This window comes from Marmota flaviventris, chromosome 1, assembly GCF_047511675.1.
Source record: "Marmota flaviventris isolate mMarFla1 chromosome 1, mMarFla1.hap1, whole genome shotgun sequence".
In the NCBI taxonomy this organism is placed as follows: domain Eukaryota; kingdom Metazoa; phylum Chordata; class Mammalia; order Rodentia; family Sciuridae; genus Marmota; species Marmota flaviventris.
This window is the reverse complement of record NC_092498.1, coordinates 6,186,138-6,213,361: the sequence shown is the minus strand read 5'-3', so window position 1 is coordinate 6,213,361 and position 27,224 is coordinate 6,186,138. Positions and strand designations below refer to the sequence as shown.

The window sequence follows — 27,224 nt, the reverse complement described above, 5'->3', positions numbered from 1 at the left end:
AACTATGTCCCCAGCCCCACCCCAAATCTCTTTAACAAGTCATTCATTTACCTGTGTCCCAGTTGCTGAGGGGAGATCCAGTTACAGTCTAGCTGGGGATAAGACCAAAAGACAGCAAGAGATTAACAGTGCTGGTGGTTAATTAGGTAAGTTCCATCTTATATACTGGTAGAATGGTGTTTTTTTTTTTTTTTTTTTTTTTTTTTTTTTTTTTTTTTTAAAGAGAGAGAGGAGAGAGAGGGGGAGAGAGAGAGAATTTTTTAATGTTTATTTTTTAGTTTTCGGCAGACACAACATCTTTGTTTGTATGTGGTGCTGAGGATCGAACCCGGGCCGCACGCATGCCAGGCAAGCACGCTACCGCTTGAGCCACATCCCCAGCCCTAGAATGGTGTTTTTAACCAGCCCTACTGTTGCCACTTTTTAAACTAACACTTCCTTTACTATTTTGAAACAAAGTTCCTAGATGATATAACCTAACTATACAATTTCAAGAAAATTAGTTCTTAACCACAAAAGAAAGAAAAATAAAAAATAAAAGAAATCCTTTATAAACTAGTAACATTATTTCAATATACTCTATAATGTAGATGTTTGCTGGGTGTGGTGGTGGCACACTATAATACCAGCAACTCAGGAGGCTGAGGCAGAAGGATTGCAAGTTCAGGGCCAGCCTCAGCAATTTGATGAGACCATATTTCAAAATAGATAGATAGATAGATAAAAAGTCTGGGGTTGTGGGCTCAGTGGTAGAGCACCCCTGGGTTTAATTCCCAGTACAAGGATGTTTGGACCTATCCATGAGATCACTTTGAATGTGACAGTACAAATGCATTCTCCGCAGGGTGCCATTGTTGTTGGTGATGAAGTTCTCCAAAATGGTGAAGAGCTCTTAGCAAATTCATGAACATAACAGAGTAGTCTGCCTTCCATTCATATGGTAGTTATATTCCTTTAAAATTTGGCACATTTTACAAACCCATATAACTACTTTGTTTTTTATATGTAAAACAGCTGTAAGGATCCGATTATTAAAACCAGTTTTTTCACTTACATGAATGCTGAGTAGAACATTGTATGGGATTAGGACAGTTTTGTGATACTACCTTGCAATGTGCAAGACATCGACCTTCTCCCCCAACACTGCCATTTGACAACAAAGTTGCTCCTATACTTTTCCAAATTGCTCCGTAGGAAAGGTGCCATCCTGGTTGGGATCCCACTGTGTCAGCTGAAGACCCCTCCTTCCCTGTAGCCTCATCTTGGTCTGTTCTACTATCACCAGGCTCTAGCCGCCCCATCCTTCCCAATTTTCTTCACTAATTCCCTTCACTAATTGCCTGGGGAACTCTGCTTTGTGTCTGGACAACTCTTAATGAATTTTTTTTTTTTTTTTTATTGGTTGTTCAAAACATTACTTACTGAACTTTTGGATCTCAGCATTCCCAGTCTAATTCTCCCTGTTTTGGTACTTTTCTGCAGTGGTACTCATCACAATTTGTGATTTATACCTGTTTCATTTTTGGTATGCCCCAAAATGTTTAATGCCTGCCTTGCTCAACTCTCAGCCCTGCAGACAGGACTGGCCAGCTCGTCCACCACTGGTCAGCTCCTACGGTGCCATCGAGACCGCCGGAACTCTGGGTGACAACAAACATTTCTTAAGCAGCTGAATGGAGCTGGGGTGGCGAGGCCGACCGGGAGAACCGTGTTCACCGAAGGCAAGGGCATGTCTAGTCCAGGCGAGGCTCGCGGGGACTAGCGTCCGCATACGCCCCCTTAGCCCTCGCCGCTCTGTGGGGCAACCATAGAGAGGCCGCGGGCGGAGCGAGCGGCCGGATGCGGTTACCATAGAGACGGCTGATTGACAGCCAGCGGAAGAGGAAGCCGCGGGCCGGCTGTGAGGTGGCAGCGGCTGCAGCGGCGGAGCAGGCACCTCGGCAGGCACTGGGGTCTGTTCCCCCTTCTCGGCCCCTGCCCCCGTGGCGCGTGCGGGGCGCCGCCCCCCTCCGGGTCCCCACACCCGCCTGGGGCCTGTCAACCTCCACCCAGCCTCCGCCGCCCCCCGCCCTGCTGCAGGGGCCCCTCCCGTGGGGCTTGGCGTCCCTCGTCCCGGGCCGAGAACCGGCTGTGTACCTCTCTCCCGGCCGCGACCTTCCTCCACCCGCCCGGCTCCCAGAACAAACCAGCTGGACCCCCTCACTGCAGCCCCGCGGCGGAGGCGATTTATTTTTGATTTGAGACGAACGGCTGAGACGCGCCTTGGGCCTTCTTGCCGTGGTCGCCGCGGGCCGCCCCGTCGGAAGGCAGCCGAGCCTCTGCTGGCCTTTCCCTGGCCGCTGCTCGCCTCACGGTTTGCGTTTGATTGGCTTGGATTGGTCTCGGGGCCTCGGTTAAAGCCAGGCAGCGGACCGCTTGTCCACGTGAGAGTGCCGCGGTGGGCCCTCAGGAAGGTGGGCGGCCCGGCCTCGCAGCAGCTGTGATGCCGAGAATACCCGGCAAGATGGCCTCATCAGCCCTTGCGCTTCGCTAAGGCCTCAGTGCTGAGTCACCGTGTCCAGCCACCTCATTTGGGTGGGCTGACCCTCCGGACGGGGTTACTGTGGCCATTGTGTTTGCTCAACAGTAGGGAGGGGGCAGAAGGAGGCTTTGGCTCCTTCCCTGGTGTCAGCAGTCCCTTTTGTATCTCAAATGGAAATGGTGCAGAGGCCAGGGAGTCTTCAGGAAAGGGTCACTGAGGCAGACTTCTCTGGCTGGGCCTTTGTTTTAATGGATTGTGTACTTTTCCCTAACTCCTTATCAGTTGTTACCAACTCTTGACTTGGGCCAGTCTACAGGCATGTCTAGTATTGTCCTTTTGGGGTTAGGTTTTGGCAGTATTGAAATTTGCTTCTTCCCCTTTCTACTGGGAGACAGATTGTCATTCTAGTCGTGAGTGAAATCATTTACATATGCATTGCTCTGGGGTAGATCCAGCACCTTGGTAGTTGAAGACCAAACCGGTGGCACAGTTTTCCTGGGGATGCTGAACCTGGAAGCCTACACACCTTGCTCTCTTGATGATCTCTTTGATCCTGGGTTTCCTGGCTAAAACTGTAGCCTGCTGGAGGCCTGTGCCTATCAACCTGTTGATCGTAGAGGCCGTGCCCCTGGGGCACCCACATGGCAGGGCTTGCCATCATGCGACTGAGCTCCCTATTGGCTGTGCTCCGGCCAGCACTTCCCCTCATCCTAGGGCTATCTCTTGGATGTAGTCTGAGTCTCCTGCGGGTTTCCTGGATTCAGGGTGAGGGAGAAGATCCCTGTGTAGAGGCTGTGGGGGAGCCAGGAGGGCTGCACAATCCAGACTCAGGAGTTCAGCCTGACCAAAGCGATGAAGACTTCAAACCCCGGATTGTCCCCTACTACAGGGATCCCAACAAGCCCTACAAGAAGGTACTCAGGTGAGGATTATTTGTGTGTGCAGTTCCCCAGCACTGGCCTTGGTCTTGGGCTGCTATGTAAGTCCTTGTCTCTGCTTCAGTGTGAGGTTCCTTGGAGCAATTCTTTGTCTTATTTTTCCCTCCTCAGGTCTTAGAATGTCTCACTATTGGTACTAAATTAGCGTCCACTGATTTGAACAGGGGAGAAGTTGCACAACTGCTCTAATCCCCCCGAGTAGACCCCCTCACCCAATTAATCAAGTGTCAGTGAATGCTCACTCTAGGAGTTAATTGATAATGATGAGGAAAGAAGTCTCTCTCTTCTCTTTCCTCAACCCCAACTCACTCATTCCTAGGGGTATCCCTAGAGGGTGAAGAGTTGACCCCTGCTTGCTGGTCTCTCCACAGGACACGGTACATCCAGACAGAGCTGGGCTCTCGTGAGCGGTTGCTGGTGGCTGTCCTGACATCCCGAGCCACACTGTCCACTCTGGCCGTGGCTGTTAACCGCACAGTGGCCCACCACTTCCCTCGGTTACTGTACTTCACGGGTCAGCGAGGGGCCCGGGCACCTGCAGGGATGCAGGTGGTATCTCATGGGGACGAGCGGCCTGCCTGGCTCATGTCAGAGACCCTACGCCACCTTCACACACACTTTGGGGCTGACTACGACTGGTTCTTCATCATGCAGGATGACACCTATGTGCAGGCCCCCCGCCTGGCAGCGCTTGCTGGCCACCTCAGCATCAACCAAGACCTATACTTGGGCCGGGCAGAGGAGTTCATTGGCGCAGGCGAGCAGGCCCGGTACTGCCATGGGGGTTTTGGCTACCTGTTGTCACGGAGTCTCCTGCTTCGCCTGCGGCCACATCTGGATGGCTGCCGAGGAGACATCCTAAGTGCCCGACCTGATGAGTGGCTTGGCCGCTGCCTCATCGACTCTCTGGGTGTCGGCTGTGTCTCACAACACCAGGTGACGGCTCTTTCAAGTCAGTCCTAGTCCCTAATGAATTGGTGGCAACAGAGTGATTGCTCTCCAGGCTAGGTGTTAGAGGCCCTCATTTTGTCCTTGCCAGTCACTGGCCTTTCCCTTCAGCACTCTCTTGCTCACCCTTGGCATTGTTAAGATCCTGGAGCCATCAGAAGTGCATCTTGTCAGGAATCCCTGGGAAAAAAAGGGGCCCCGACTCACCAATCCTCCCCATCTGCCTGTCTCCCAACACACACACTACAGTTAGGGACAATGTGGGAATGTCCTAAAGGTGGCCATGCTACAGAGAAGAGCCATGACCCCTTTTCCAGTGCAGAGAGCAGTGCTGTCTTACTGGAGAAGGGCAGAAGACCCCAGAGGCAGGTCATCCTTCAAGGCAAAATATTGGCAGAATTTTCTGTCTTGTGGCTTTTATTCCCTTGAAGAACAGTGGGATTGTTTCTGGAAGAAGGTGTCCCTAGTTGTCCACTTGCTTTCTGATTCCCAATGTGGGCAGAGAGAGTAAGAACTGAGGTCAGGGGATCCACTGAAGGACCCCCGCTTCAGCCTGCTCTAAAGCATCTGCAGTAAAGGTGTGAATGCTGAGTGGCAAAGGGTGCTTTGGGACAGGCAGGCTTTGAATGCCGTGTTGATCAGTCTGATTGGTCCCTCTAGGGTCAGCAGTATCGCTCCTTTGAACTGGCCAAGAATAGGGACCCCGAGAAGGAGGGGAGCTCGGCTTTCCTGAGTGCCTTTGCTGTGCACCCTGTCTCCGAGGGCACCCTCATGTACCGGCTCCACAAACGCTTCAGTGCTCTGGAGTTGGAGCAGGCTTATAGTGAAATAGAGCAACTGCAGGTAAGCTGAGGAACAGCAGGGAGTCCCAAGGACAATAGCTGGAGGGTCTGAGGGAACCAGAGGTATCCAGGCTTACTGAGAGTGGGCAGCTGAATGGGGGCTGGGCCAGGCCGCATTTGATGGTGAGGTGGGAAGGGCTGATTTTGCCTAAGTTTAAAACAATGGCAGAGACAGGGGTCCTTGGGGGTTCAAGGCAATCATAGGGTAAGCTTCTGCAACAACTTGGATAAGGTGATCTCAGGATCAGGCAGAACCATTAGCTCCTCTCCACCAAAGAGGCAAAAACCCAGAAGTTCCTGAACCTCTAAAAGTGCCCACAGAAAAATCCAGGGCTAAAAAGGAGAGGGATTCTCTAGTTGAATGTGGGGTCGTTAGAAGTGGGGTATAGGTGAGAAAGAGTTTAGTCATAGAGAGGTGGTGAGTCCTCCAGGCATGGGATAGAAAGGTTGTCAAGCTTTTGCATTTTGAGATGCTTTGGCCTGTGCAAAGCACACATTCTGCCTCCTCACAGCAGTTGTATAAGGTGGGTATCATTTATATTCCCTTTCACTTTGTACCTAGAGAATGTTATATGCCAGGGATTAGGTGACTACCAGAGCTCAGCTGTTGGAATCCTAGAGCCAGGCAGCTGGTGCCGGGTAGGATCCTGGAGCTGACACTAACTTGAGGTCTCTTCCCTCCAACCTAGGCTCAGATCCGGAACTTGACAGCGCTGACCCCTGAGGGGGAGGCAGGGCTGAGCTGGCCCATTGGGCTCCCAGCCCCTTTCACACCACACTCTCGTTTTGAGGTGCTGGGCTGGGACTACTTCACAGAGCAGCATACCTTCTCCTGTGCAGATGGGGCTCCCAAGTGCCCGCTGCAGGGGGCTAGCAGGGCTGACGTGGGTGATGCTGTGGACACTGCTCTGGAGCAGCTCAATCGGCGCTATCAGCCCCGCCTGCGCTTCCAGAAGCAGCGGCTGCTCAATGGCTACCGGCGCTTCGACCCAGCACGGGGCATGGAGTACACGCTGGACTTGCTGTTGGAAGCTGTGACTCAGCGGGGACACCGACGGGCCCTGGCTCGCAGGGTCAGCTTACTGCGGCCACTAAGCCGGGTGGAAATCCTGCCTATGCCCTATGTCACTGAGGCTACACGCGTGCAGTTGGTGCTGCCACTCCTGGTGGCTGAAGCTGCTGCGGCCCCTGCTTTCCTCGAGGCCTTTGCAGCCAATGTTCTGGAGCCTCGAGAGCATGCACTGCTCACCCTGTTGCTGGTCTACGGGCCCCGGGAAGGTGGTCGTGGGGCCCCAGATCCATTTTTGGGAGTGAAGGCTGCGGCTGCTGAGTTAGAGCGACGGCATCCTGGGTCGAGGCTGGCCTGGCTAGCTGTGCGAGCAGAGGCCCCTTCCCAGGTGCGACTCATGGACGTGGTCTCCAAGAAGCACCCTGTGGACACTCTTTTCTTCCTCACCACTGTGTGGACGAGGCCTAGTCCCGAAGTCCTCAATCGCTGCCGCATGAATGCCATCTCTGGCTGGCAGGCCTTCTTTCCAGTCCATTTCCAGGAGTTCAACCCCGCCTTGTCACCACAGAGATCACCCCCAGGACCCCCAGGGGCTGGCCCTGATCCCCCATCCCCTCCTGGTGCAGATCCTTCCCGGGGGTCTTCCATCGGGGGCAGATTTGACCGGCAGGCATCTGCAGAGGGCTGCTTCTACAATGCCGACTACCTGGCAGCCCGCGCCCGTTTAGCTGGTGAACTGGCAGGCCAGGAAGAGGAGGAAGCCCTGGAGGGGCTGGAGGTGATGGACGTTTTCCTCCGGTTCTCAGGGCTCCACCTCTTTCGAGCCGTAGAGCCAGGGCTGGTGCAGAAGTTCTCTCTGCGGGACTGCAGCCCACGGCTCAGCGAAGAACTCTACCACCGCTGCCGCCTCAGCAACCTGGAGGGGCTGGGGGGCCGTGCCCAGCTGGCCATGGCTCTATTTGAGCAGGAGCAAGCCAACAGCACTTAGCACTCCCTCCTGGGGCCCTGCCCTCCCTACATTTCCCATGCCTGCCTTAGTCCCAGGCAAGGCAAGGCAAGGTGATGGACAGATGGAGGGCTTGTTACTGTATTTTTTAAAATAAGAAAATGTTATTAAAAGTGTCTTCTGCTAAACTGTTTTTAGGTCTAGGGAAGATGGAGTAAGAAGAATCTGAGGGAAAGGTGTGAGGCGTTTGTCTGGAGGCACCCATTGCCTCTCCCACCCCATTTTCCATCTCTCCCTAGTGCCCAATGACCACACAGTGCTGTCAGGTGAATGACCTTTAATCCAGTCCTCCCTGCCCCACAAGGCGGCAGAGGGGTGAGGCCAGAGCCCAGGGCCAAGTGCTGGTCCAAAGTGGTGCTCGTTCGCGGGCTCCTAGGTGTTGCGCACAACCAGCGACTGCTCCAGCTCCTGCCTGCGCTGCTGGATCTTTAGAGGAGGTGGGAGCAGGAGCAGGGTTACAGTGCTCCTGGTGAGTGATCAGAACAGCCTACCTACCCAGCACCCTGCCCTGGAAGAGAGTCTGGGACAGGGAGGCCATTGCATGGTGGTGGTGGTGGGGGGGAGGGATGGACAAGTATCACCACGGGGAACAGCAAGGCCCACCAAGTGAGAAGGAAGATTTCCTTTGGAACAGAGGAACAGGAAGCCTCGAGTGCAAGGGCTGCTCCTTACCTTGCAGTAGAAGTAGCGGCTGACGGCTTCCTGGGACCAAGGCTGGTGGTAGAACTCAGCCCGACGCTCCTCTTCGGGATTGCCAGCCACATCTGTCATCACCTGGGAGGGAGCATGGGGTCAGCCCTGAGCCCCGTCCCTTACCTGCCCCTAGTGTACAATGTTTATAGTCTTTCCCCATGTGCTTGTTTCCCACTCCAGTGCTCCCTGAGTCTCCCTCTTCACCTTGAGGTCCCGGCTCTGGGAGCGGAGCAGGTCTTGGACATAGCCTTTGGGGTCTCTGGAGAAGCTTAGCATGAAGTCCCTCTGGATCTTGAGCTGGTTTATGGACTCAATCGTCTCATGGATCTACAGGTAGAAAGATGATTTCCACCTGGCCATGGTGATGTAGTGAGGATGGGAAAAGGAAGAGGGTGGGGAGGGAGGAAAGGGGAGGAAGGAGGGGCTGGCTGCTTCTGTGAAGGACAGTCCCTCAGCCCTGCTTCCTCAAGTCCCAGAGAGGGTGGGGGTGGCCAGAGCTATCTGTGGAATAAGGTTGACTTCAAGCACCAGGTAAGGGCCATGTATCCCTTATCTCTTTAGAGGCCCACATGCTGGTCTATTCTGAGTGTGCTCTGTCCTCTCTGGGTCAGTGTTCTACCTCAGCTCTGGGCTCAAGCCCCACCTTACTGTCCAGAGCACTGATCTCCTGCTGGTTGGCTGTAGACAGGAGGAAGCTGCTCATCTGTCCCTTCAGTGGTTCCTCCACTTCCACATCAATGTCATAGCATGCTGTCTTCTTCTGGTCTGATGGGTCCACACTGTCAGGGAAGTCCAGTCCTTGGCATCCAGGAGGTCCTCACAGAGGCTCAGGGCCCAGGGCTGGGGCAGGTGCTGGGAGGGGTAGGAGAGATGGGGGAGGGGAAGGAGGTAGGAGTGGGCCAATTCCCTGGTCTAAGGAGCCAGGTGGGGCCACCTCACCTGATGACGTGGTTGATGACAATCGGATCAGGGGGTAATAGCAGGGCTGTGAGGCGCTGGGGAATCTCAGAGAACTTCAGCCGGGGACAATCAAAAATCTGAAGGGGGGTGGTTGGGGAAAGATCACTCTTCTGTATGCTTGAGGCAATTATGACTATAGTTCTAGATTTTTCCATCCTGGAAAAGTTCCAAGAGGCTGAGAGCAGATTGGATTCCTTGATGTTCAAGGGGATGGGACTGGGCTGGAGGTAGAGTCATCAGCACTCTGATGGGATTATGTGGGACCCTCAGCCTTGCCTGCAGGGATATCCGTCCTGCCTCTATTGTGTACTGTGTGACCTTGAATGAGTTACTTGCTCAACACCTCAGGCCTCTGTGTCCTGATTTCTAGAATGGGTTTCTCATAGGGTATCCTGAGAAGTCAGTGAATCGATATACACAAAGTGGTTGGAACAATGCCTGGCACGTGGTAAGTGCTCAATAAACATCAACTGCTATTTCTACTCCTCAGGTTTATCTGCTGTGTTTATTTTAAAATGCATTAATAACAGTACTCTATTTTGGTAGATTTTTTGCCAGATCCCACATTGCAACAATTTGATTTTCCGAACTACTCAGTAGATTAGATGGGACAAATTTAATCTTCTTCAAAGAAAGGAACAAGGTGCAGAATAGCAAAGTAACTTAGCCAAAGTCTAGACCCAGGACTAGAACTCAGGGATCCTAACTCCTAGTGTCAAAAATATTACATTCCAGAAAGCTGTTGGCCTTGTAGGGTTCCATATCTTCCTAACTTTGGGAAACTAAATGGATTGGCTGTAGCACAGAGCTAGTTCATGAAAGAGCCTGTGCTAGGTGCTGGCCTCCTGGCTCCAAGGCCATGGCTGTGACCTGGCAGGAAGGGCAGTCATTACCTTTGGAGAGGTGCTTCCCCCGATGGAGCTTCCTAGATCCCTGGGTTCAGGAGAGAGGTTACCTGTTGGAAATACTTGTCCCCATTGATGTATTCCTTGTCGTGGGAGTCCTGCAGTCTATTGGTCTTCACATACTGCCACAGGGCCTGGACAATGGCTGAGCGGCTCTGTGTGTGCAACCCTAGCAGACGGGCCAGGCGGGGGTCCAGTTTGAACTGGGGAGGCTGGGAAAAGGTGACCAGGAAAATTAGGTTGAAGGGAAGGAATGGGAAGAGCTCAGGAGCAGGCAGCTTGGGATTGGGGCCTGTGGTGATGAGGCTCCTTGGAAACATGCTCCTGGAGAAGGAGGGGTAAGGAAGAGAACCAGAATGTGCCCAAGAGGCTGTGTGGTATCTGTAGAGTGGGGAGGAGCACAGACCTGGTAGTCCAGCATGAGGAGCAGGGTGCAGCGCACACTTAGGTCCCCCGGCCTCTTCACCTGGAACCCATCTGTCTCCTGGGTTGTGGGCGTCCGGTGCCACTGTCCAAGGGGAAGACTTGGGTCACTCACAGGCCCATCTGGATTGGTGGGGCTAGGGCTTTAGGGTGTTCCCTGATCCAAATCTGTGCGTGTTTTTCAGGGCCTTGGGCCTGTGGGAGAGTGGGGATTCAAATGCAGAAGAAATCTGCCTTACCTCAACGAGGTGATTATCAGGGCCATAGAGATCTTTGTCCAGCTCAATGACCAAACTCTTGAAGAAGGAAGAGAACTTCCGCTTCTGCTTGCTGGGCTGTGAAAGAGGAAGAGGGACCGTGGGGGCAGAACAGGGACCATGGGTGCAGAATGGGCCAAGTTGGCAGCAGGTAGGCAGCATATAAGAGGCAGTCCTCTAGACTCATCCCAGGCCCACCCATCACAACCAGGGCTGACTCCCCAGCCCCTAGCATAAACATCTAATTGTTCTCCACTCAGCCCATACCCACCCCAGGACACCTGGAGAGACCTGGGCCAGGACGTACATCATCCAGGAGCTTCCCCTCCACCCGCAGCTCCCAGGAGGCAATGCTGCCATCAGAATCCTCTGCATCAGGCTTCGCAGGGTTAAAAGTATTGGAGATATAAAGACGTAGCTTCCGCTTTTGCTGTAGAAATAAAGAGTCTAGTACAGAACCAAGGCACTGTGTCTGCACCCTAGGGCCACCCTGCTTCCCTATCCTGGGCACAGCACCTAGAGCCCTCTTCCTACCCCCACACTAAGGCACCTTCATGGGCCTCTTCAGTGCTTCCTGGATGTCCACCCGCTTCCGCATGATGGTTTGATCCAGTTTCCTCTCAAATGCTAGGAGGTCCATGTAAGCCTGGGACTCGGGAACCAGCTCCCGAATCTGGAGGAGCAAGGCAGAACAGGGCTCAGCCAATTGTGTAATAGGAAATGTGAACTTGTCGTGCAATCCTAGGGCACAAAGGATGTGGAGGGAGCCATCTGGTTTCAGGGCCTGGAATTTTGAGGGTGTGAATAGGATCTCTTCCCAGGATTCCATTATCCAGCCTTGAGGGAGGGGTCTCCATGTGTGGGGATAAAAGTCACTTCTCCTCCAGGGGAATCCATGTAGCTCATCACCAGGAGGAGGCAGCACCCTGTAGGCACTAGTTTGTCAGCTACCTTTGGGTCCCTGCAAAGTGGCGAGGGACTCTGGGGTTCCTAAGACAGTTAGGGGTTATCATTTCTTATCTCTTGCCCTGACACCTCACTAGCCCCCACATCTGATATCTCAACTGTGCTAACTCACACCCAACTGGGTCCCTCTATGATGCCCAAGCCTTCTGGTCACCTTCTGTTCCTGTCATACCACCTGGCAGGTTCTTGACCCCTCTTTGTCCCATGCTTCTGTGTCTTCAGACCACTGGTACTCAATCCCCTAAACCTCTGGCCCTGTGTTCTGCCTCCCCTGCACCCCCATGGCTCACTCCTTCCCTATGCCCCACCCAGCCCTCTGGCCTGGGGAGCCTTACTTCTTAATGAGCTTTTTAAACAAAAAAGTGAAAGTGGCTTTGACGCTGGAACTCTCCTGAGGGGGAGGGGATGGCAGAGAAGCAGAGGGTGGGGGTGGGCTGGGGGCTGCTGTGAAAGGCACTCACCCTTTGAGGGAGGATTTTGTCAGCCATCTTCCTCCTCTTGGCACTGTACATTTTTTAAAGAAAAAACCAGGTTACCATGGCGACAGATCTGGGAGTAACGAGGCCACCTGCTAAATTATCCCGACATCTCCGCCTGCCTGGCTGGGGTTCCCACAGCCCGCTTGTCTGTCCGCCTGAGGGGCTACAACGATGGTTCATGCAGCTGATGCTCTGTCCTTTCTTGGGAATCAGGGTGACCTGTTCCTCTTCTGTCCTGGGAACCCCTTCCACACCACCAAATCCTCAAGACCAGAAAAATTCAGACTTAGGAGGATGGGGGGGTAGGGGTTTGCTGCCAAAACATGGGAGCTGAAGTGTTTGAAGCAAGTTGGGGAGTAAGGAAGGCAGAACAGAGAAAGTACAGGTTCTGAGGACCTGCCTTTCCTTCTAAGCAGGGGTGCACAGCCACTAGGCCTGAGCTTAGAGTAAGGGAAAGAGGTGATCTCTCCTCTTGCTCCTGGAGCAGGAGGTGATGGTGTAAAACTGGACTTGCATCCCAGGGTGCTAGGCTTGGAAGGGACCACGGTGCTCCTATCTCTGGACCACATGCCAACAGGGCAAAGAACATATCACATCCACAGGGACCAGGCGGGGCATGCATGGATGCTCTCCCATGTGGGTATAACTTCGAGATGAAGCTAAGTTGGATGGGGTAGGCAGCAACTGGGATTTGGACTCTTGACCAGCCAGCTAGCTGTATCTGACTCCCACAAGCACCCCAGAAAACCCTCACGGGTTGTGTGAGAGCAGCCTAGCCGATGGCTTACACTGCCCCCTTGTGGTGTTCTCACCCACTGCCCCCTCCCTATCCAGAATCCATTGGAAGGCTAGGCAAGCAACTCATCAAAAGTCTGATTTGTTCGAAATAAAGTGTCTACGTGAAACTCCCCATTTATACAAGATAAATCTGGGAATTATTATTTGCTATACAAAATGATGATTCCCTTTGCAAAAGAATTTGTCATGGGGTTCCTATAAATGGTGAATTTTCCTTTGTGTAAAAAAATAATAATGAGGTAAAATTGATATTACACCTTTTATAGGAATCCATCTGTTGTGCAAAAGAAAGCATGTGTATTTGGCTAAATACTGATGCCCAAAGGGGCATCTGTCTTGCCAGGAGCCATCAGGGGCCTGTGAGGTGCCACCAACTGCTCAGACAAGTAAATGGGATGGCCCTGGTGGCCTGGGGTCAGACCTAGTCGTGAGGTCGAATTATGGCTGCGCTTCAGCCTTGGAGTGCCTAAGAATCACCTGAGAAGGACTGGGCAGAGACCACCCACCCAGAGCGAATCTCCAGGCTCCACCCACATGGGCAGAGACTCCCACTGAGATTTGGAGTGGGCTCTGAAAAGCGCAGCCAGGGAGGGGGCAGGAAGGTTCAGCGAAGAACCACACTTTGGGAAACAGCTAAAGCTCTACCCTCAGTCTTACTGCCAACTCCCCCTCCCCGCCCCCAAGACTGAAGCCTCAACCACAACCTGGGGTAAGGGAGGTGAGAAGGACTTCGTGGGCGACAAGCAGAAGGGCTAGGGGCGCGTGCAAGAGAAGGGCCACTGGCTGCCGATGGCTGCAGCCTGTTTCATGGGCACACAAAAGATCCAGACCAGTGCCCCCTAAACCCACCTCCCCAAAGGGCATCGGACCCAGGAAGACTCTTTTCCTGCTAACCATTCTTCCTCCGGCTTCCAATACCGGCAACTCGCCCACCTGCGGGTCCTGCCCGCCCGCCCTGCACGCCCCTCAGTGCGGGGGGGGGGGCACTCACCTGCGGCTCCGTGCGGGGGCGGTGGGCACCGGCTGGCCCTGGCTCTGTGCCTGGCTCTGCCCGGGCGGGGGCGCTGCTCGCTTGCGGGCGGGCTCCATGCCCGCGGGGGCCAGGCCGGGTCGCACGGCGGGGCTGCCCATGTACGGGGAGCCCGGGGGGCCCATGGGCGCCCCCTGGTGGGGCATCCGGGCTCCAGACGGCATCCCGGGGCGCTGGGGGTGGGGCGGGGGTGAAGCAGAAACCGGCACCCGCGGGTCAGACCTGGGTCCCCGGCCCCAGGCTCCCGGAGCCCGTGTCCCCGCCCCTCGCCGAGACCCTGGGCTCGTGACCCTGAGCGCGGAGCGATGGGTGGGAGCGATGGGTGGGAGGGGCAGGGGCGCGGGAATCCGCGCGGCTTCGGCGTCTTGCTGCAGGAAGCTAACTGAAGCTAACTGAAGCCAGGCAATTGCCCAGGGCATTGCCGAGCCTCGGATCTGCGGAAGGTACCGCGAAGATGAATATTAATGGCGCCTTTCAACCTTTCAAAGGATGTTCACATCCGCTTGCTCCTCTGCAAGACAGACTGAGCAAGTTCCTTCATCCCCACTTGACAGATGAGGCAACTGTGGCTCAAGGAGAAAAGCGACCTCGCCAAGGTCACGCCGCTGCTCCTGTCAAAGGCGGCCCCTGAACCGCCCCAGTTTCCTGAGGGCGAGGGGTTTTGCTCTTGGTGCTTCGTTGAGGTTAGGGGCTGAGCTTCCTCCTCTGACTTCAGCTGCGCCCCTTCCCATTCCCTCCTTCCTAGTCTCCAGTTCTCACCCCTCCTCATATCACCTCCTCTCCTCTGTTCCCTGATTTTGGCCCCACAATCTCAAACCTTGCTCCCTTGTGCTGACTCCAAATTTCCACAACCAGGGGCATCACGGACTTAGGCTGGCCCCTTAATTTCTTCCAGGGTGAAGGCTGGAGGCAGGGGAAGGGCACCCAAGAGGGCTGAAGTGAGACCCCTGCCAGGTTTCTCTGGATGAGGGAAACTGGGCTAGGAGTGGGTTGCCAGGGGGCCTGGGGTGAGTCAAAGGCCCAGATCTTCATGAGCATCTATCTCTGCCTCCTGTTTGCCTAGATCAGAGATGGCCATCCCATACTTTCTCTACTCTGCACTCCACCCCTTTGAAAGCAGAAATAGGGAACCTATGGGACCCTGGAGAGGGAGATGAGGCAGGTTGTAATCCCTTGCCACTTCCCCTGGGAAGTCAGATGGGTCTAGATGAGTTATAAATGCCTCCAAGTGAGGTGTTCAAGACCCCACTTGTCCAAACCCCAGAAAGAAGATGAAGAGAGCAATAGGAAGGTTCAGGAGCTGTACAGTAAGGGGAGGTGGGATTGGGACTGGGACGAAAGGAGCAGGAAGGAGATTATGGAGAGAATGATGTGGGCCCTGATATCATTTAACCCCACCATGTCACCTTCAGGCATATGGAAGAGCCCTGACCCTGACCCTGACCCTGGGCTTGGGGCTTGGTGTTTCTGTTCCTGCACCCTAACACCCTCCACCCCCAGCCAGCAGCTGTTTCTGCCCATCTCTTCCACAGTGGAACCTGTGTCTGCCTCCCCCACCCCACCTGATCCTGTCACTCAAGCCTCCAGAATAGAGCCCAGACTTGGCCATTCCCCACTAGCATAAATGGGGCACTGGGAGTGAGCTCACCAAAGCTCCAAGTTTTTCATATTCAGATCCACATGTAGAGCCCTTTCTCCACTAGATGGGCCTTTTAAAGGACTCCCCAAAACAACAAGGTTAGGATTGGCCCTACACAAACACCCTGGGAAGCCCCTCAACCCCATCCCTAGACTCTTGGGACTGAGGACAGGCTGCCTCAGGGAAGCCCTCTTCCTTATGGGCTGCTCTCCCATCCATCAAGGTCAGAGACACTGACTGACTTAGGGAGAGCCCCTGAGAGGGAGGCTCCCAGGGCCCCCAGGGACTGTACCAGCCACCAGCACCATGCCTAGGAGGCCAATATTCTAGGAACTTCAGTCTCTCTCACTGAGAAGGTGCCTTCCTGGGGTCACAACCAAATTTGGCCATGATAAACCTGATTCTGCCTCCACACCCTTCACCCATCCCCAGTCCTGGAGCCCCTGCCTCTCCCCTTCCTACAGCCCTCCCAACCTGGCCCCCTACTGACTCAGCTCAGTCCTCCATCCCTTTAGGTCCCCAGGCTCCCTCAGTCTCCCCACGTGCTTTCTCAGTCTGCCTGTGGTGGGAGTGTGCAGTGCTGTCCCTTTGGTCTAAAGGCCTCATGTCCCTGACTTCAGTTGTTCTTTCACACCTTTGAAGTGTTAAGGTCATCAACTTCTGGTGGCTGAGCCTGACAAGGGACCCTCAGACCTCTTGGGGTTCATTCCTAGAGTGGGCCTCTCCCTGACCCTGATGGCAGAGGCCATGACCAAGCCCCAGAGCCCTCCTGCTGGGATGCAGCGGTTTTACTCAGCCAGAGCTCTCTTTGGCAGTGCCTCCAGGGTCACCTGCTTCTTGCTCCCCAGACACAATCGGAGTGACACTGTCCCAACGGATGAACAGGGACAAGGCAACACAGTCCCCCACCCCACCCCCACCCCCAGGGCAGGGGTACCTGGGCCCACCAGGAAAAGAACGGAAGACAACATGTCGGGTACAGAGGGGACCCCCCACTTGGGGGGGACAGGCGGCAAGTCCCACCCTCCTCCCCTGACAAGAGCCCATGCCAAAGCCTCCCTTCCCCGTCACCGTCACCGCGCGCCCATCCCCAGCCCGCCCTGACGACGTGTTCGGATGCCAGGGCGCCGGCACAGTCCCGGGGCTGGGCCGTGGCCGTGGCGCCCCCACCAGAGGGGTGGGAGAGCGGGAGCGCCCTCGCGGTCCCTCCCGATCATCCCTCCATTCAGCCCGAGCCAGCTCGCTCGCCCTCCCCCGCTAACTTTCCCCCACTCACCACCCCATGGACCAGAAACTCAAAAAGTTTGCTTTTCGTGGCTTTGCGCGCCCCTCCGGCAACTTCGTCCGCGGCCATCGGGGTGGGCTCAGCGGCTCCTCTCACTCTCTCTCTCTCTCTTCCTCTTTCTTTCCCTTTTCTGCCTTTTTTTTCCTCCAACTCTCCCCTCTGAGTCCTGCTGGGCTCTCTCACACTTCTACTCGAGCGGAGTGGGGAGGGGGCCCCTTCAGGGCTGCCCTGACGGCCCACGGCCCACGCCGCCGCCGCCCGCCCGCCGCCGCCGCCGCCGCCGCCGCCGCCGCCGCGGCTGCCGCATTCCTGCACTGATAAGACAGAAATAGTCCGGCGGCCCGGGGTCTGCCTGCGGACTCGGCGGGGACACAGCAGCCCGCCTGCACCCCGCGCTGTCCAAACAGCTCAGATAAGCGGCGAGGCGCGCCGACGAGCCCGGCGCTGGGCAGCGGCGCTGCAGCCGAGGCCGCCCGAGGGCCGCGGGCGGCGGCGCGGGGAGGGGACGTCAGGGAGGTGGCGGGGGGCTCGCCGGCCACCGGGCTCTCGCCACAAATAGTTTCTCGGTTAGGGAATTCGCCGGCAGGGCCAAGCAGGGAACAGCCAGTTCCAACTTCCTTCCCCCAAGTGGCTCCTGCTGCATTTCTGAGGCCCTTTCCCCAGAGACCTGGCAGGCCAAGTAGGGAAACATTCGCTGGAAGGAATCCGGGGGGAGCCCGAGCCCGGAGGAGGCCTTGCTCCTGCCCCAGGGCCGGCAGCGGTGGGTGTGCCCGGGAAGGCGGCGTTCCCCAGCGCCCGCAGATGTGTGTGCCCTTGTCTCGCACGCCTGGTGTGTCCGCACCCTTTTGTGGCACAGCGCGGTGGCTGTGGGTGTGGATGTTTATGTGCGTGCACAAACGCCTCGTCTGTGTGCCTCCCTCCACGACAGCCTCCAGTGCTGCGCGCGTGCGTGTGGGGCAGGACACGGCCTGTGTCTTTCAGCTCTGTGTGAGTCTATTTCTGGGTTTGCGAGCCTTTGTTTGTCTCTATGTGAGAAAGTGAGGGCAATAGGGGAAGTATTTCCGAAAAAGGGACATGGATCGGGCTCAGGAGAACAGGAAGAGAAAATGTGAGGAACGGACCAGAGTTGGGGAGGGTGGGTAGGTGGAAAGAATGAGGCAAGAAGGGCTTGATGGCCTTGGAGTGGGGGTGGGGACCCAGAGGAGCTGAGGCATCTGGGTACGGTGGGGCCAACCTCAAGACCCAAAGAAAGCAGGGGTGTGGGGTGGGGAGATGTGGGAGCCCCAGAAAGGGCTGGTGTGAAGGGATCTGGCAGTCCCCGGAGTGGAGCAAGGACAGTAAGGAGGAGGGGCAAATCCTGCGATCCCGGGACTGGGAGCCCGCCCGTCCGTGCCCCCAAAGCCACGCCCTTCTCTCCTCCTCTGGAGGAGGAGCCCTTGAGCTGCAGGACAACAGTGGGTCAAGTTTATAGGCTTGCTGGGTCTACAGTGTCAGAATCCAGGTGAGGGAGGGGTAATGCCTGGAAGAGTTTGTTGGAACACTTATTTGAAGGTGAGCCCTGAAGACCTAGCATTACACTGGGGAGGGGGGGCATGACCCTTCAGAATGCCTTCAGAAGTCAGGACAAAGTACAGAGGGAGTGTTCCACTAAGAAGTGTTTTCTGCAGCCTGATTTTCCCTGGGCTCTGCCCATTCAGGCACCCACTATCAATCTGAAAGGACAGAGAGGGCATCTGGTCCAGGATGCCAACACCTCTACCCCTGCACCTGGGAGACTGGGCCATGCTGGGGTGGTGGTGGGGGGGCTGTTTCCATCAGCCACAGACCATGAAGGTAACCTGGGGGAGGAGGGTGATCCCCTGTCCATCTGCTCGCCTTCTACCCCCTACTCATTCTTATTTCAGAGGCTCTCCTTCTGCGGTTCTTTGCCTGCAATGTTTCCACTTGCTCTCTGCCTGTCTCGTTTCACCCACCCATAGAGCCCAGCTCAGGCCCACCTCCTTCCAGAAGCTTTCCCTGACCGCACTCATGGGCACAGGTCTTTTTCCTTCCAGATGACCAACCACATCTACCCTGGCCATGAATTGGTATTGGACTGATGTCTGATGTGCCCTGTGCTTCGTGTGTTAGGTTTGGTTGTGGCACCTGAGGTCACAACTTCATCTTGGTCCCATGTTCCCTCCATTCCTGGGCTCAGGGGCTCAACAACACCAAAAGCCTAAGGATGCCTGCAAAGCTCAACAGGCCAGTGGACAGAGCTGGTACTCTGCCACTTACCTGAAGGTGTGAATCATCAGAGCTTCCCACTGGGGGCTTCTAGCAGGAACCTGGGAAACCATAGGCCATGGAGGTTCTGGACTTGGGGTTAGACACATATAGGTTTTGTGTAAAGCATAGTGTTCTCAACTTTTGGAGAGACCTTCGGGGAAAGAAGACAGCAGAGGACTGGGACTGGGATCCCCACTGGGGCAGCTGGGATGACAGAAGGGCAGCAGGCGGACACCCAGCTTTTGTGAGGGGGTTGGGAAATTCTGGGTTGGTCTTGGTGGTGGAGGAGGTTCCCTGAGGTGGTTATACCAAGGACTATGTGGATACCAATCCCAAGGAACAGGTAGGTGAGTGTCAATCAGATCCCTAGATAAGCCCCCTCCTGACCACCCACTGGCAGACATTCTTGTGTTGCACAGACAACAGATACACTGCATGCACATACCCCCAAGCACACACCACCAGGCCTACACACTGAAGGAGGCACCACAGGGACAAGGAGCCACATAGATTCGCACACAGGCACACCCTGGCCACCTTCGCGTCCAACGCACAGAGGCCCTATTCACAAGGCATCTGCCAGCAGACAAGTTTGCTTGCTGCTTTAGCAAGCGAGGCCCTAGGTGTGTGAACACCATACCCTGGAAACCTTCCCACCAGAACGCAGGGGTGGAACCAGTGTGGGGGTCCAGGCCAGGACTCCCTTCTCACAAAGGCCCCGGTCCCTAAAAGTTCAGCCCCATCAGGGCGCTGGGCAGTGCCACGCTGCTGCTCAGGGCTCCAGACAGATGGGAAAAGGGGACTTGGGAGAGCCCAGACTCCTTCCAGCCCAACAGGGCGCTGGCCGCACTGGGGCAAGCAGTGCGCGTGTCCCGGGTGGGGACGGCTGCGCGGCGGCCCGGAGCCGGAGTCCCCCCTGCCGTCCCCCCATCTCTTCTTCCCTCGCAGAAGCACGACCAGCACCAAATGGCAAAGCGCCGCTCCCCGCTCAGGGAGAGATGCGCCGCGGCCTGCGGGACAGCTCGGCCGCTCGCCCCCCACCGTGCCGGAGCGAGCGGGCGGCGGCGGGTGCGCTGGGGCCCCGCCGCCGGCCCGCGCCGCCCGCCCTCCGCCCGCGCCGGTCCCGGACTCGGGCATGCGCTCTGCGGCCTCCCTCCCGGTGAAGGTCAGCCCAGGGCCCAGCTGCAGGACTCCACGGCGGCGGCCGGGGAGGCGGAGGAGGGAGGAGGGATGCGGGGAAGAGATTTAACTCCTTCCCTGCGGGAAGACGGCCACCAAGGCCCGGCTGAGCCGGAGTCCCGCCCTCCCGCCTACTGTGGAGGTCCCACTTGGGGACTCGACTGGGGTGGGGGGACGGAGGAGAGGGCGGGGAGGGGGAATGGGAGTAGGGAGGCTGGAAGAAGAGAAGGGAAGCTGGCAGGGGAGAGGGAGGAAGGGAGGGGGAGGAACAAAGGAAACCAGACTGGAGGGAGAAAGGACAGCTTGGGAGAGACCCCTATACCCTGTCCGCTTTCCCGGTGACCCAGCAATAAAGCTTTCCTTAGAGGAACAAAATTACCCGCACGAATTAGAGTGTGTGTGTGTGTGTGTGTGTGTGTGTGTGTGTATGCGCACGAAGAGACCACCTGGAGCTCTTAAAGACCCCTGATTTCTGTGATCTGGCCCATCCTTAAGTCCACCTCCCACCATCTCCTCTGGTCACAAACATCCCCACCACCTTCTTGGGCATGCAGGGGGCTCAGAGTTGGATTGACCCTCTCTCCCTGCCTGTCCTAAGTCTCAGGCCCCCGGGGAACTCTGGCTAGTCCTTGGTACCGGGCTCAGTCCTCAGAGATGGGGGAGGGGACCCTGCACCCCAACCTCCACCAGCAGACAGTGTTTAAAAGATCAGTCTAGGGGCATCACAGTCCTCCTGTTGACTGCCCTTCCCCTGCCTGAGCCCTGTACCTCCCTCCCTGTTTGTGTCAGAATGTTTCTGTGCCCAGGACACTTCTGCTACTCTGAAGGGGGCTGTCTCTGTGTGACTTGCCTTTCCATGTCATTTTTGCATAATCGTACAAATGCTCGTGTGCAGGCATGCACACACACACACACACACACACACCAAATATGATAGAAAGAAGCAAAACAACAAAGAAAAAATAGCACAACAAAATAGCTGTGTGACCTTGGGCGAGTGGCTGTTATCTCCCTGCCTCCTCAGAAGTAAAAGGAGGGGTTTGGCGACAAGATTCCTAGGGCCCTTCCTGCTCTGAAATCCAGAGATTCCATAGGACTGCAGGGACCAAGGCACACAAGAGCTAAGTTAAGGCCGGGAGGGAAGTGAGGGAGCATCTCCATGGCAAGTGGGTGCTGCCACCAGGTGAAACCTGGGCCCAGCTATCAGCCCCCTCCTCAGCGAGGTCCTCAGGGACACCCCCCAGCTCCCTCCCTCCTCTCCTCAGAGTCACTCTCTGCTTCTTGCCACACACCTCCGTGGATCCCTCACCATCACATCGTGGGTCCCTATCATCAGGGAAAGACCTTACCGTGGGGTCCCCGGGCTCCTGCGTGGTGGGCAGGTGCATGATAAAGGTTAGCTGAGTGAACAGTCGTCCTTTCTCCCTTTGCCTGCGTGGGTTTGCTCAGTCTAATGGGATGCTCCTTGACACCCCTCCCACCCCACACACCGCACACACAATGAACTGCAAACATCGGGGAACTGAAGCTGCTGGTCGCAGGAGTAGCGCAGAGCGGCCTCTGGGGCTCTGAGCATCCCGCTGGCCCAGAGGGAAGGCACATTTTGGATTCACAGCCAGTTTTCTTTCATTCCCCTCACAGCCACCATTAATTAGGTGGTCTTCTTGGAGCAGGTCACGCCCAACAGCTTATGGCACTATATAAAAAAAAAAAAAGCTACCCAGTCTGGCTCCATTTCCGTGAGGATGTGGGGTGGTTTCTATGGGATCCTAAGGGATACCATAACCCCCCACCCCAGGCATGGCTCTGTCTGGTGGTGGCAGGATATCCAGTGACTGACGGGCTGGTGGAGGAAGGGATGAGACACAGTCATCCTCACTCCCCCCCCCCCCATCTGCCTCTGGATCAACACCTGGCAAGTCTGGCTGGAGTCAGGGGCTTTGATGTGGCTGAAACCCAGGCCAAAACAAGGGGGAGGCATGGCCTCCGGACACACAGAGCTGTTGAAAGGCTCTTCCTCTGGGAGTCGGGGACCCAACTCAGGCTCTCCTGGCCTCCTGGGTGAGGAGCTGGGTAAGCCCACCAGCCCCCTGCACTATCCCCTTTCCCCTTCTAAAACCCTCAATCTCCTTGGAAACCGGAGTGAAGGGCAAGGAGTGCCTAAGGCTTCGAGGGAGTTACTCATACCTGCCCCTTGATCTGACCATAGAATCCGGCTGGATCTTCACTGTATTGGCTGCTGGGGAGCTGAGAACCCAGATTTGGGAGGCAGCCTGGTGGCGTCTTGTGGCCTGGGTGTCTACTTGTGCCCAGTTCTGTGGCCCTAGCAATGCCACTTCCTCCCCGGGGGAATGTCTGTTATCATCTGTGAACTGAGGATGCTGTTGCTCCATCCGCCCTCAGGAATGCTGGAAAGGTATGGAGTGCTGTTCCCATCACAGGCCCTGTCCTGGTTCTCCCACCCTGCTTGGGCCTGGACCCCCTCAGCTGTCCTTCCAGTTGTCTGTACCCTGGCCTGGGCCTCTTCTTGGCTGACTGGAGCCCCAACCCAGCACCTCCAGTGCTTCTCTCCTGTGCACCTCACCTGGCCATCTTCCTGATGGCCTAATGTCTGCCTCACCCCTTGGGAAGCTTCTGAGTACTTGTGAGGCAGAACTGGCCTCAGCTACTGATTTCATCAGGCACTCAGAGCTCTGAGCTCTCTGAGCCAGCCACTGTGTTCTGTGGCTGGAGATGTCACTGAGTGAAGAAAACTGAATAGAGAGGGAAAAAAAATCCATCTTAATTTCCTTAAAAAATGTTTTTGGGAAAAATTAAACCTAATGGCAATAGGCAGTGGATCTATAAATCAAACACCCAGGGACGCAGCTGGTGGCCCTGGCTCCCAGACCTGTGGCTCCATCAGGAGTCGAGGGTAGGCGGCTCAGGCCTGCCACTGCAGCCTAGACCTCGCCTGCCCTGAGCCCTGACACTCAGCCTCACCTTGTCACAGCTTGGCCTCCAGGGCCCCAGACTTAATCTAACGATGCTTTTTACCCCCAGACTCCCAACATGCTGTGCCTACATGCTGTTCCCCAGAAAGTCTTTTGTACCCCTGCTTCTGCTTCCATTTTCCACCAACTCTTCAAACCCTTCTCAAAAAATCATAAACTAAATTTCCAATAGGCTCCACCTCTTCTGTGAATGGCCCCTTTGTCTTCTCATAGTAGAAGCAGCTCCCCCAGGACCTGCTTCCCCCCGGAACTCTCCCCGTGGGAGCCGTTTTTCCAGGTCTCCTTACCACTGGCCTCAGGATGGGGTGGGAACCCTCCTTGCCCTTCACTCCTGTTTCCAAACCCCTGGCTTCGCATTTCATTCCATATAGGAAGGGTCCCATGCACCCTTCTCTCTGACCCCACTTCCATAGCCAAAGCTATGGCTCCTAGGACACCTCTGGCCATTCTGATGACCTGTGCCCTCATGGCACCCACTCCTTACTCCTTTACACGTCTTCTCTTTCTTTTTCTCCCCCACCCCCTCTTCCTCTCTGTGCTTGGGATGGAAACCTGGGCCTCACAGTTGCTAGGCAAGTGCTATGCCGCTGAGCTACGACCCTGCTTGTCTTTTTTTTTTTTTTAATGCAACATATACATGACATAAAATTTGCCATTTCAACCTCCCTTGGAGATACCCTTGACTCTCTTCCTTAGGCACTAAATCCAGCTTCACCTGTTCCTCCTTGCACAAGAATGGGGCCTGGGGAAGGTACACAATGACCCTGATGGTCTCACTGGAGAAGCAGGCACTCTCCGGCCTGTACTGCCCAGCATATCCACTCTCCTCAGCATGTGCACAGTCATCCCCGCTCCCTCTCATCTCCTGCCTCTAGCCTCCAACCTGGCCCCACTCCCCTGGTGCTCTTGCTGCCCTCTTTGCTGGGAAGATGGAAGCTTACAAATAGCTTGAAGAGACTCTTATCCACATCCTTCCACCTATCAGCAACCAGGCCCCTGTTCCTGCGAATGGGTCACGTGTGCTTCAGCCCAAAGCTGGTGATATCCGGGTGTGCTAGCCCCCATCCCTCTCATATGCCTGAGAACACTGCTCCAGCGGTCCTCTGCTTCATCACGGCACTGTCAACTCCCGTCTCCCCCAGATCCTTCTTGCCAGCATGCGCAGGGCCGTCATTCTCATCCCAAACTCTTCTCATCCTATTTATCTTGCAGGTTATTGTCCCATTGCAACAATACTTCTCAAAAGACTTGTCTGCATCTTCTGCACCCCAACAGGTGCACCTCTCATAGATCATGCCACTATTGGGGCCCCAGATACCTCTTTGTTGTCAAATGCCACCATCAATTCCCAGGACTCATCTTGCTTATATAACAGCAGCATTTGACAACACCGGTCCCTCTCTCCTCGGAGGAACACTCCTCCCCTTTCTCAGCTTTCCTCCTGCCTCAGAGACTCCCCTTTCCCAGGCTCCTCAGCTGTCCAGCCCTTCATCTTCCCTCTCAATGCCGGGGGGCACCTGAGGGCATCATCAGGAGACATCATCCATCATCCAGCCTCACAGCTCGCAGGACCACCCACCTGTGGACAACTCCTCAGCTTTCGCTGTAGCCCAGGCCTCTCTCCCAACCCTTAGGCACATACATCCAATCGTCCACGCGGCATTTCCCCAGATCTTTAATAGATCACTGAAACTTAATTCCACTCTTTCCCTCCTTCCAGGTGCTCAGGCCCTTGGAATCATCCAGGGGTCCTGTCTTCCTCTACATCCACATCCAATCTCGGGGCAAATTCTGTTGGCTGTGGACCCAGAGTCCAAACCCTTCTCATTCTCCATGGCTACTGCCCCAGCCAAACCCGAGGTTCTGAATGGCCTGCTTCAAAACTTGTGCCCAACAGCCTGCTCTCAACATGGCCACCAGAGTGTCCTCTAAACAGAGACTTGAGGCTCCAAACTGCATTCATGGTTCTGTGTACATGAATGTGAAAAGTGGGCAAAATAATGAAGATGTCTGATCCCTTAACTCTGCTCTGCTTACCTGCTGGGTCCCTAATTGTGCAGCTCTTGATATCAAGGAGTTCAAGGTTTTCACTCATCAACAACAACAACAACAACAACAAAATCACAAAGTTGGTTTAGAGAAAAATAACTACAGGTCATGGTGGTGCACACCTGTGTGCCCAGCTACTTGGGAGGCTGGAGGCTGGTGATGCTTTGAGCCCAGGAGTTCAAAACCAGCTTGGGCAACATAGTGAGATCCTGTCTCAAAACAAACAAACAAAAAATACAAATAAAAAGGGACACACAAGACAGCACCTCCCAGGGCTCCCCAACTGATTCCAGGTAAGGGCCAAGGTCCTGAAGGTCCCCAACCCCAGCTCCCTGAATTCTTCTTGTCTCCTGTCCCTCCTGTCCCTCTTCTCTGTGCCCCAGCCTCCGTCCTCCTCGAGGCTCTTTGGAAATGCAAGGTTCTGGCCATCCTTACTCTCCCTCTAGCTTGTGCTCCCCTGTCCAGGGCGCTCTCCCTCCACAACCTGCATGGCTCTCACCTACCAAAAGTTCCAATGTCCTCTCCAGGAGGCACAGCCTGTGACTCACAATGGCAGCACCCCCTCCCTCCACCCGCCTTATCCCTCACCCAGCCCTGCTGCCTTCCACCAGTCAGTACCACGAGGATAGACTCCGATAAATCAAATGTGTAGTAGGGGAATCCTACCGAGTCCTTTAGGATTTCCAGCATGCTTCCACGTGCTGGACAATGTCACAAGTCAAGCCTAGGTCACCACTGAATAATAACCTGATCTTGGATTTGTGTGAACCTTGTCGTTGACCAAGCACTTTCATACACAGTGACCTGTCTGACCCTATAGATGCTCTCTCAGGCACATGGTAGGAGTCCCATTCTAAAGATAAGGACAATGATGCTCTAAGAAGCCATGTGACATGCCCAAAGTCACTTTGCTATTGCAGGGTGGGACTGGGATTATAAATTGGGTCTCCTGACCTCAAGGTCTCTGAGTTTTCTCTTTCACCCCAAGCTGCCTCCCTGGTGCACCCTTGCAGAAGGCCTGTCTGCTGGAAAGAATGACAGAGACACACACCAGCACCTTCTACCTTCCCCAAACATCTATGTATGTTTGTTTGTTTCCTTTCTGTGTGGCACTGGAGCTGGAACCCAGGGACCACTCTATCACTGAGCTACACCCCAAGCTCTTTTTATTTATATATTTTGAGACTGCATCTCACTAAATTGCTAAGGCTGGTCTCAAACTTGCAATCCTCCTGCCTCAGCCTCCCAAGTCACTGAGATAATAAGCATGTACCACCATGTCTGACCAAACACCTCCTTTAAAAGAAGGAAATCAAAGTCCCCAGAAACCTATATTTTGAAGCTGAGTTACCTCATTTTATCTTAAAATATACCTCAAAAAAATCTCAAGTAGACATTTTCAAACATTGGGAATCCAAATTCTAGAAAATTTGCCATCAAGGTGCCTGAAATAAATTTCAGTGCACTTGAGGTGGTTTTCTGTGTTGAAATTACTTTTTAGCTAAAAGACAAATTCTGGTTGAACTTGGAATAGCCCCTTGCTCACCTGGTTCCTCCTGGCCTTCAGGACGGACACATATGTGCATTGTGTAGCTTGTAGGAAGGACACACACTTTGCCACAACAACACGTCTCCCCATCCTCTATCTAGCCACCTTAGTCTGCTGTCCCTTTGGGGGCTTGCGGTCCTCAGGACACCCCACCTTGTTCTGTGTTCCTGGTCCTCTTGGTGGCCATAGGGTTTGAGAACTCAGAGGATCAAGAGGTGAGAGAAGTGACATGAATGGTAATATGCACTTTTTGCACAGGTCAGAACAGAGTGCTCGTGGTGATGGAGCGAGAGCTTGTTCGGTTGAGAAAGGAGGGGCCTGGGAGGCTTGTGCATGTCAGGGATTCATGATCAAGGCCAGGCTCAGCAACTCCCAGGGCCCCACACAGCAGTGGTGCTTTTTTTTTACTCTTGGGCTCAAAAGCTTGGGTAGTGGCCAAGGAGCATCATGAAGACCCCCTAGGTGAGCAGTGGGGGTGACAGGTGGG

General features: G+C 55.1%; 2 protein-coding genes and 1 long non-coding RNA gene across 6 annotated transcripts; 2 read left to right on the top strand and 1 right to left on the bottom strand.

Annotated features, from left to right (window-relative positions):
- The first annotated feature begins 1,891 nt into the window (after positions 1-1,891).
- Chpf2 (chondroitin polymerizing factor 2) lies at positions 1,892-7,392 on the top strand. The gene is made up of 4 exons (XM_027943339.2): positions 1,892-3,443; positions 3,831-4,395; positions 5,068-5,250; positions 5,939-7,392. The coding sequence occupies exons 1-4, from the start codon at positions 3,163-3,165 to the stop codon at positions 7,244-7,246; spliced, it is 2,337 nt and encodes a 778-aa protein (XP_027799140.1). The 5' UTR covers positions 1,892-3,162; the 3' UTR covers positions 7,247-7,392.
- Positions 7,393-7,532: 140 nt separating this feature from the next.
- Smarcd3 (SWI/SNF related BAF chromatin remodeling complex subunit D3) lies at positions 7,533-17,349 on the bottom strand. 4 transcript variants are annotated; one of them, XM_071610773.1, is made up of 13 exons: positions 16,691-17,349; positions 13,737-13,948; positions 11,930-11,972; positions 11,053-11,175; positions 10,774-10,932; positions 10,485-10,580; positions 10,229-10,330; positions 9,873-10,034; positions 8,897-8,994; positions 8,601-8,736; positions 8,162-8,284; positions 7,937-8,038; positions 7,533-7,690 (listed from the first exon to the last, which is right to left on the bottom strand). In XM_071610773.1, the coding sequence occupies exons 1-13, from the start codon at positions 16,766-16,768 to the stop codon at positions 7,637-7,639; spliced, it is 1,488 nt and encodes a 495-aa protein (XP_071466874.1). In that variant the 5' UTR covers positions 16,769-17,349; the 3' UTR covers positions 7,533-7,636. The 4 variants fall into 4 exon arrangements, with proteins under 4 accessions (XP_071466874.1, XP_027799144.1, XP_071466872.1 ...); XM_027943343.2 differs by having other exon boundaries at positions 10,810-10,932; XM_071610771.1 differs by lacking the exon at positions 7,533-7,690 and having other exon boundaries at positions 7,730-8,038.
- Positions 17,350-18,009: 660 nt separating this feature from the next.
- On the top strand, positions 18,010-25,428 carry LOC139703245 (uncharacterized). Its single transcript, XR_011705652.1, has 3 exons — positions 18,010-18,250; positions 22,356-22,562; positions 24,860-25,428. It is a non-coding gene; the product is annotated as an uncharacterized lncRNA (long non-coding RNA).
- Positions 25,429-27,224: the final 1,796 nt, after the last annotated feature.

Bases quoted from the DNA above. Each gene is read 5' to 3' on its own strand.
- Chpf2 (XM_027943339.2), top strand. From the start codon at position 3,163: ATGGCAGGGCTTGCCATCATGCGACTGAGCTCCCTATTGGCTGTGCTC. The intron at 4,396-5,067 runs GTGACGGCTCTT...TGGTCCCTCTAG, and splicing joins GCTGTGTCTCACAACACCAG to GGTCAGCAGTATCGCTCCTT. The intron at 5,251-5,938 runs GTAAGCTGAGGA...CCTCCAACCTAG, and splicing joins GTGAAATAGAGCAACTGCAG to GCTCAGATCCGGAACTTGAC.
- Smarcd3 (XM_071610771.1), bottom strand. From the start codon at position 16,768: ATGGCCGCGGACGAAGTTGCCGGAGGGGCGCGCAAAGCCACGAAAAGC. The intron at 10,331-10,484 runs GTAAGGCAGATT...CCCCTTGGACAG, and splicing joins CTGATAATCACCTCGTTGAG to TGGCACCGGACGCCCACAAC. The intron at 8,995-9,872 runs GTAACCTCTCTC...ACCCCCCTTCAG, and splicing joins GGGACAAGTATTTCCAACAG to ATTTTTGATTGTCCCCGGCT.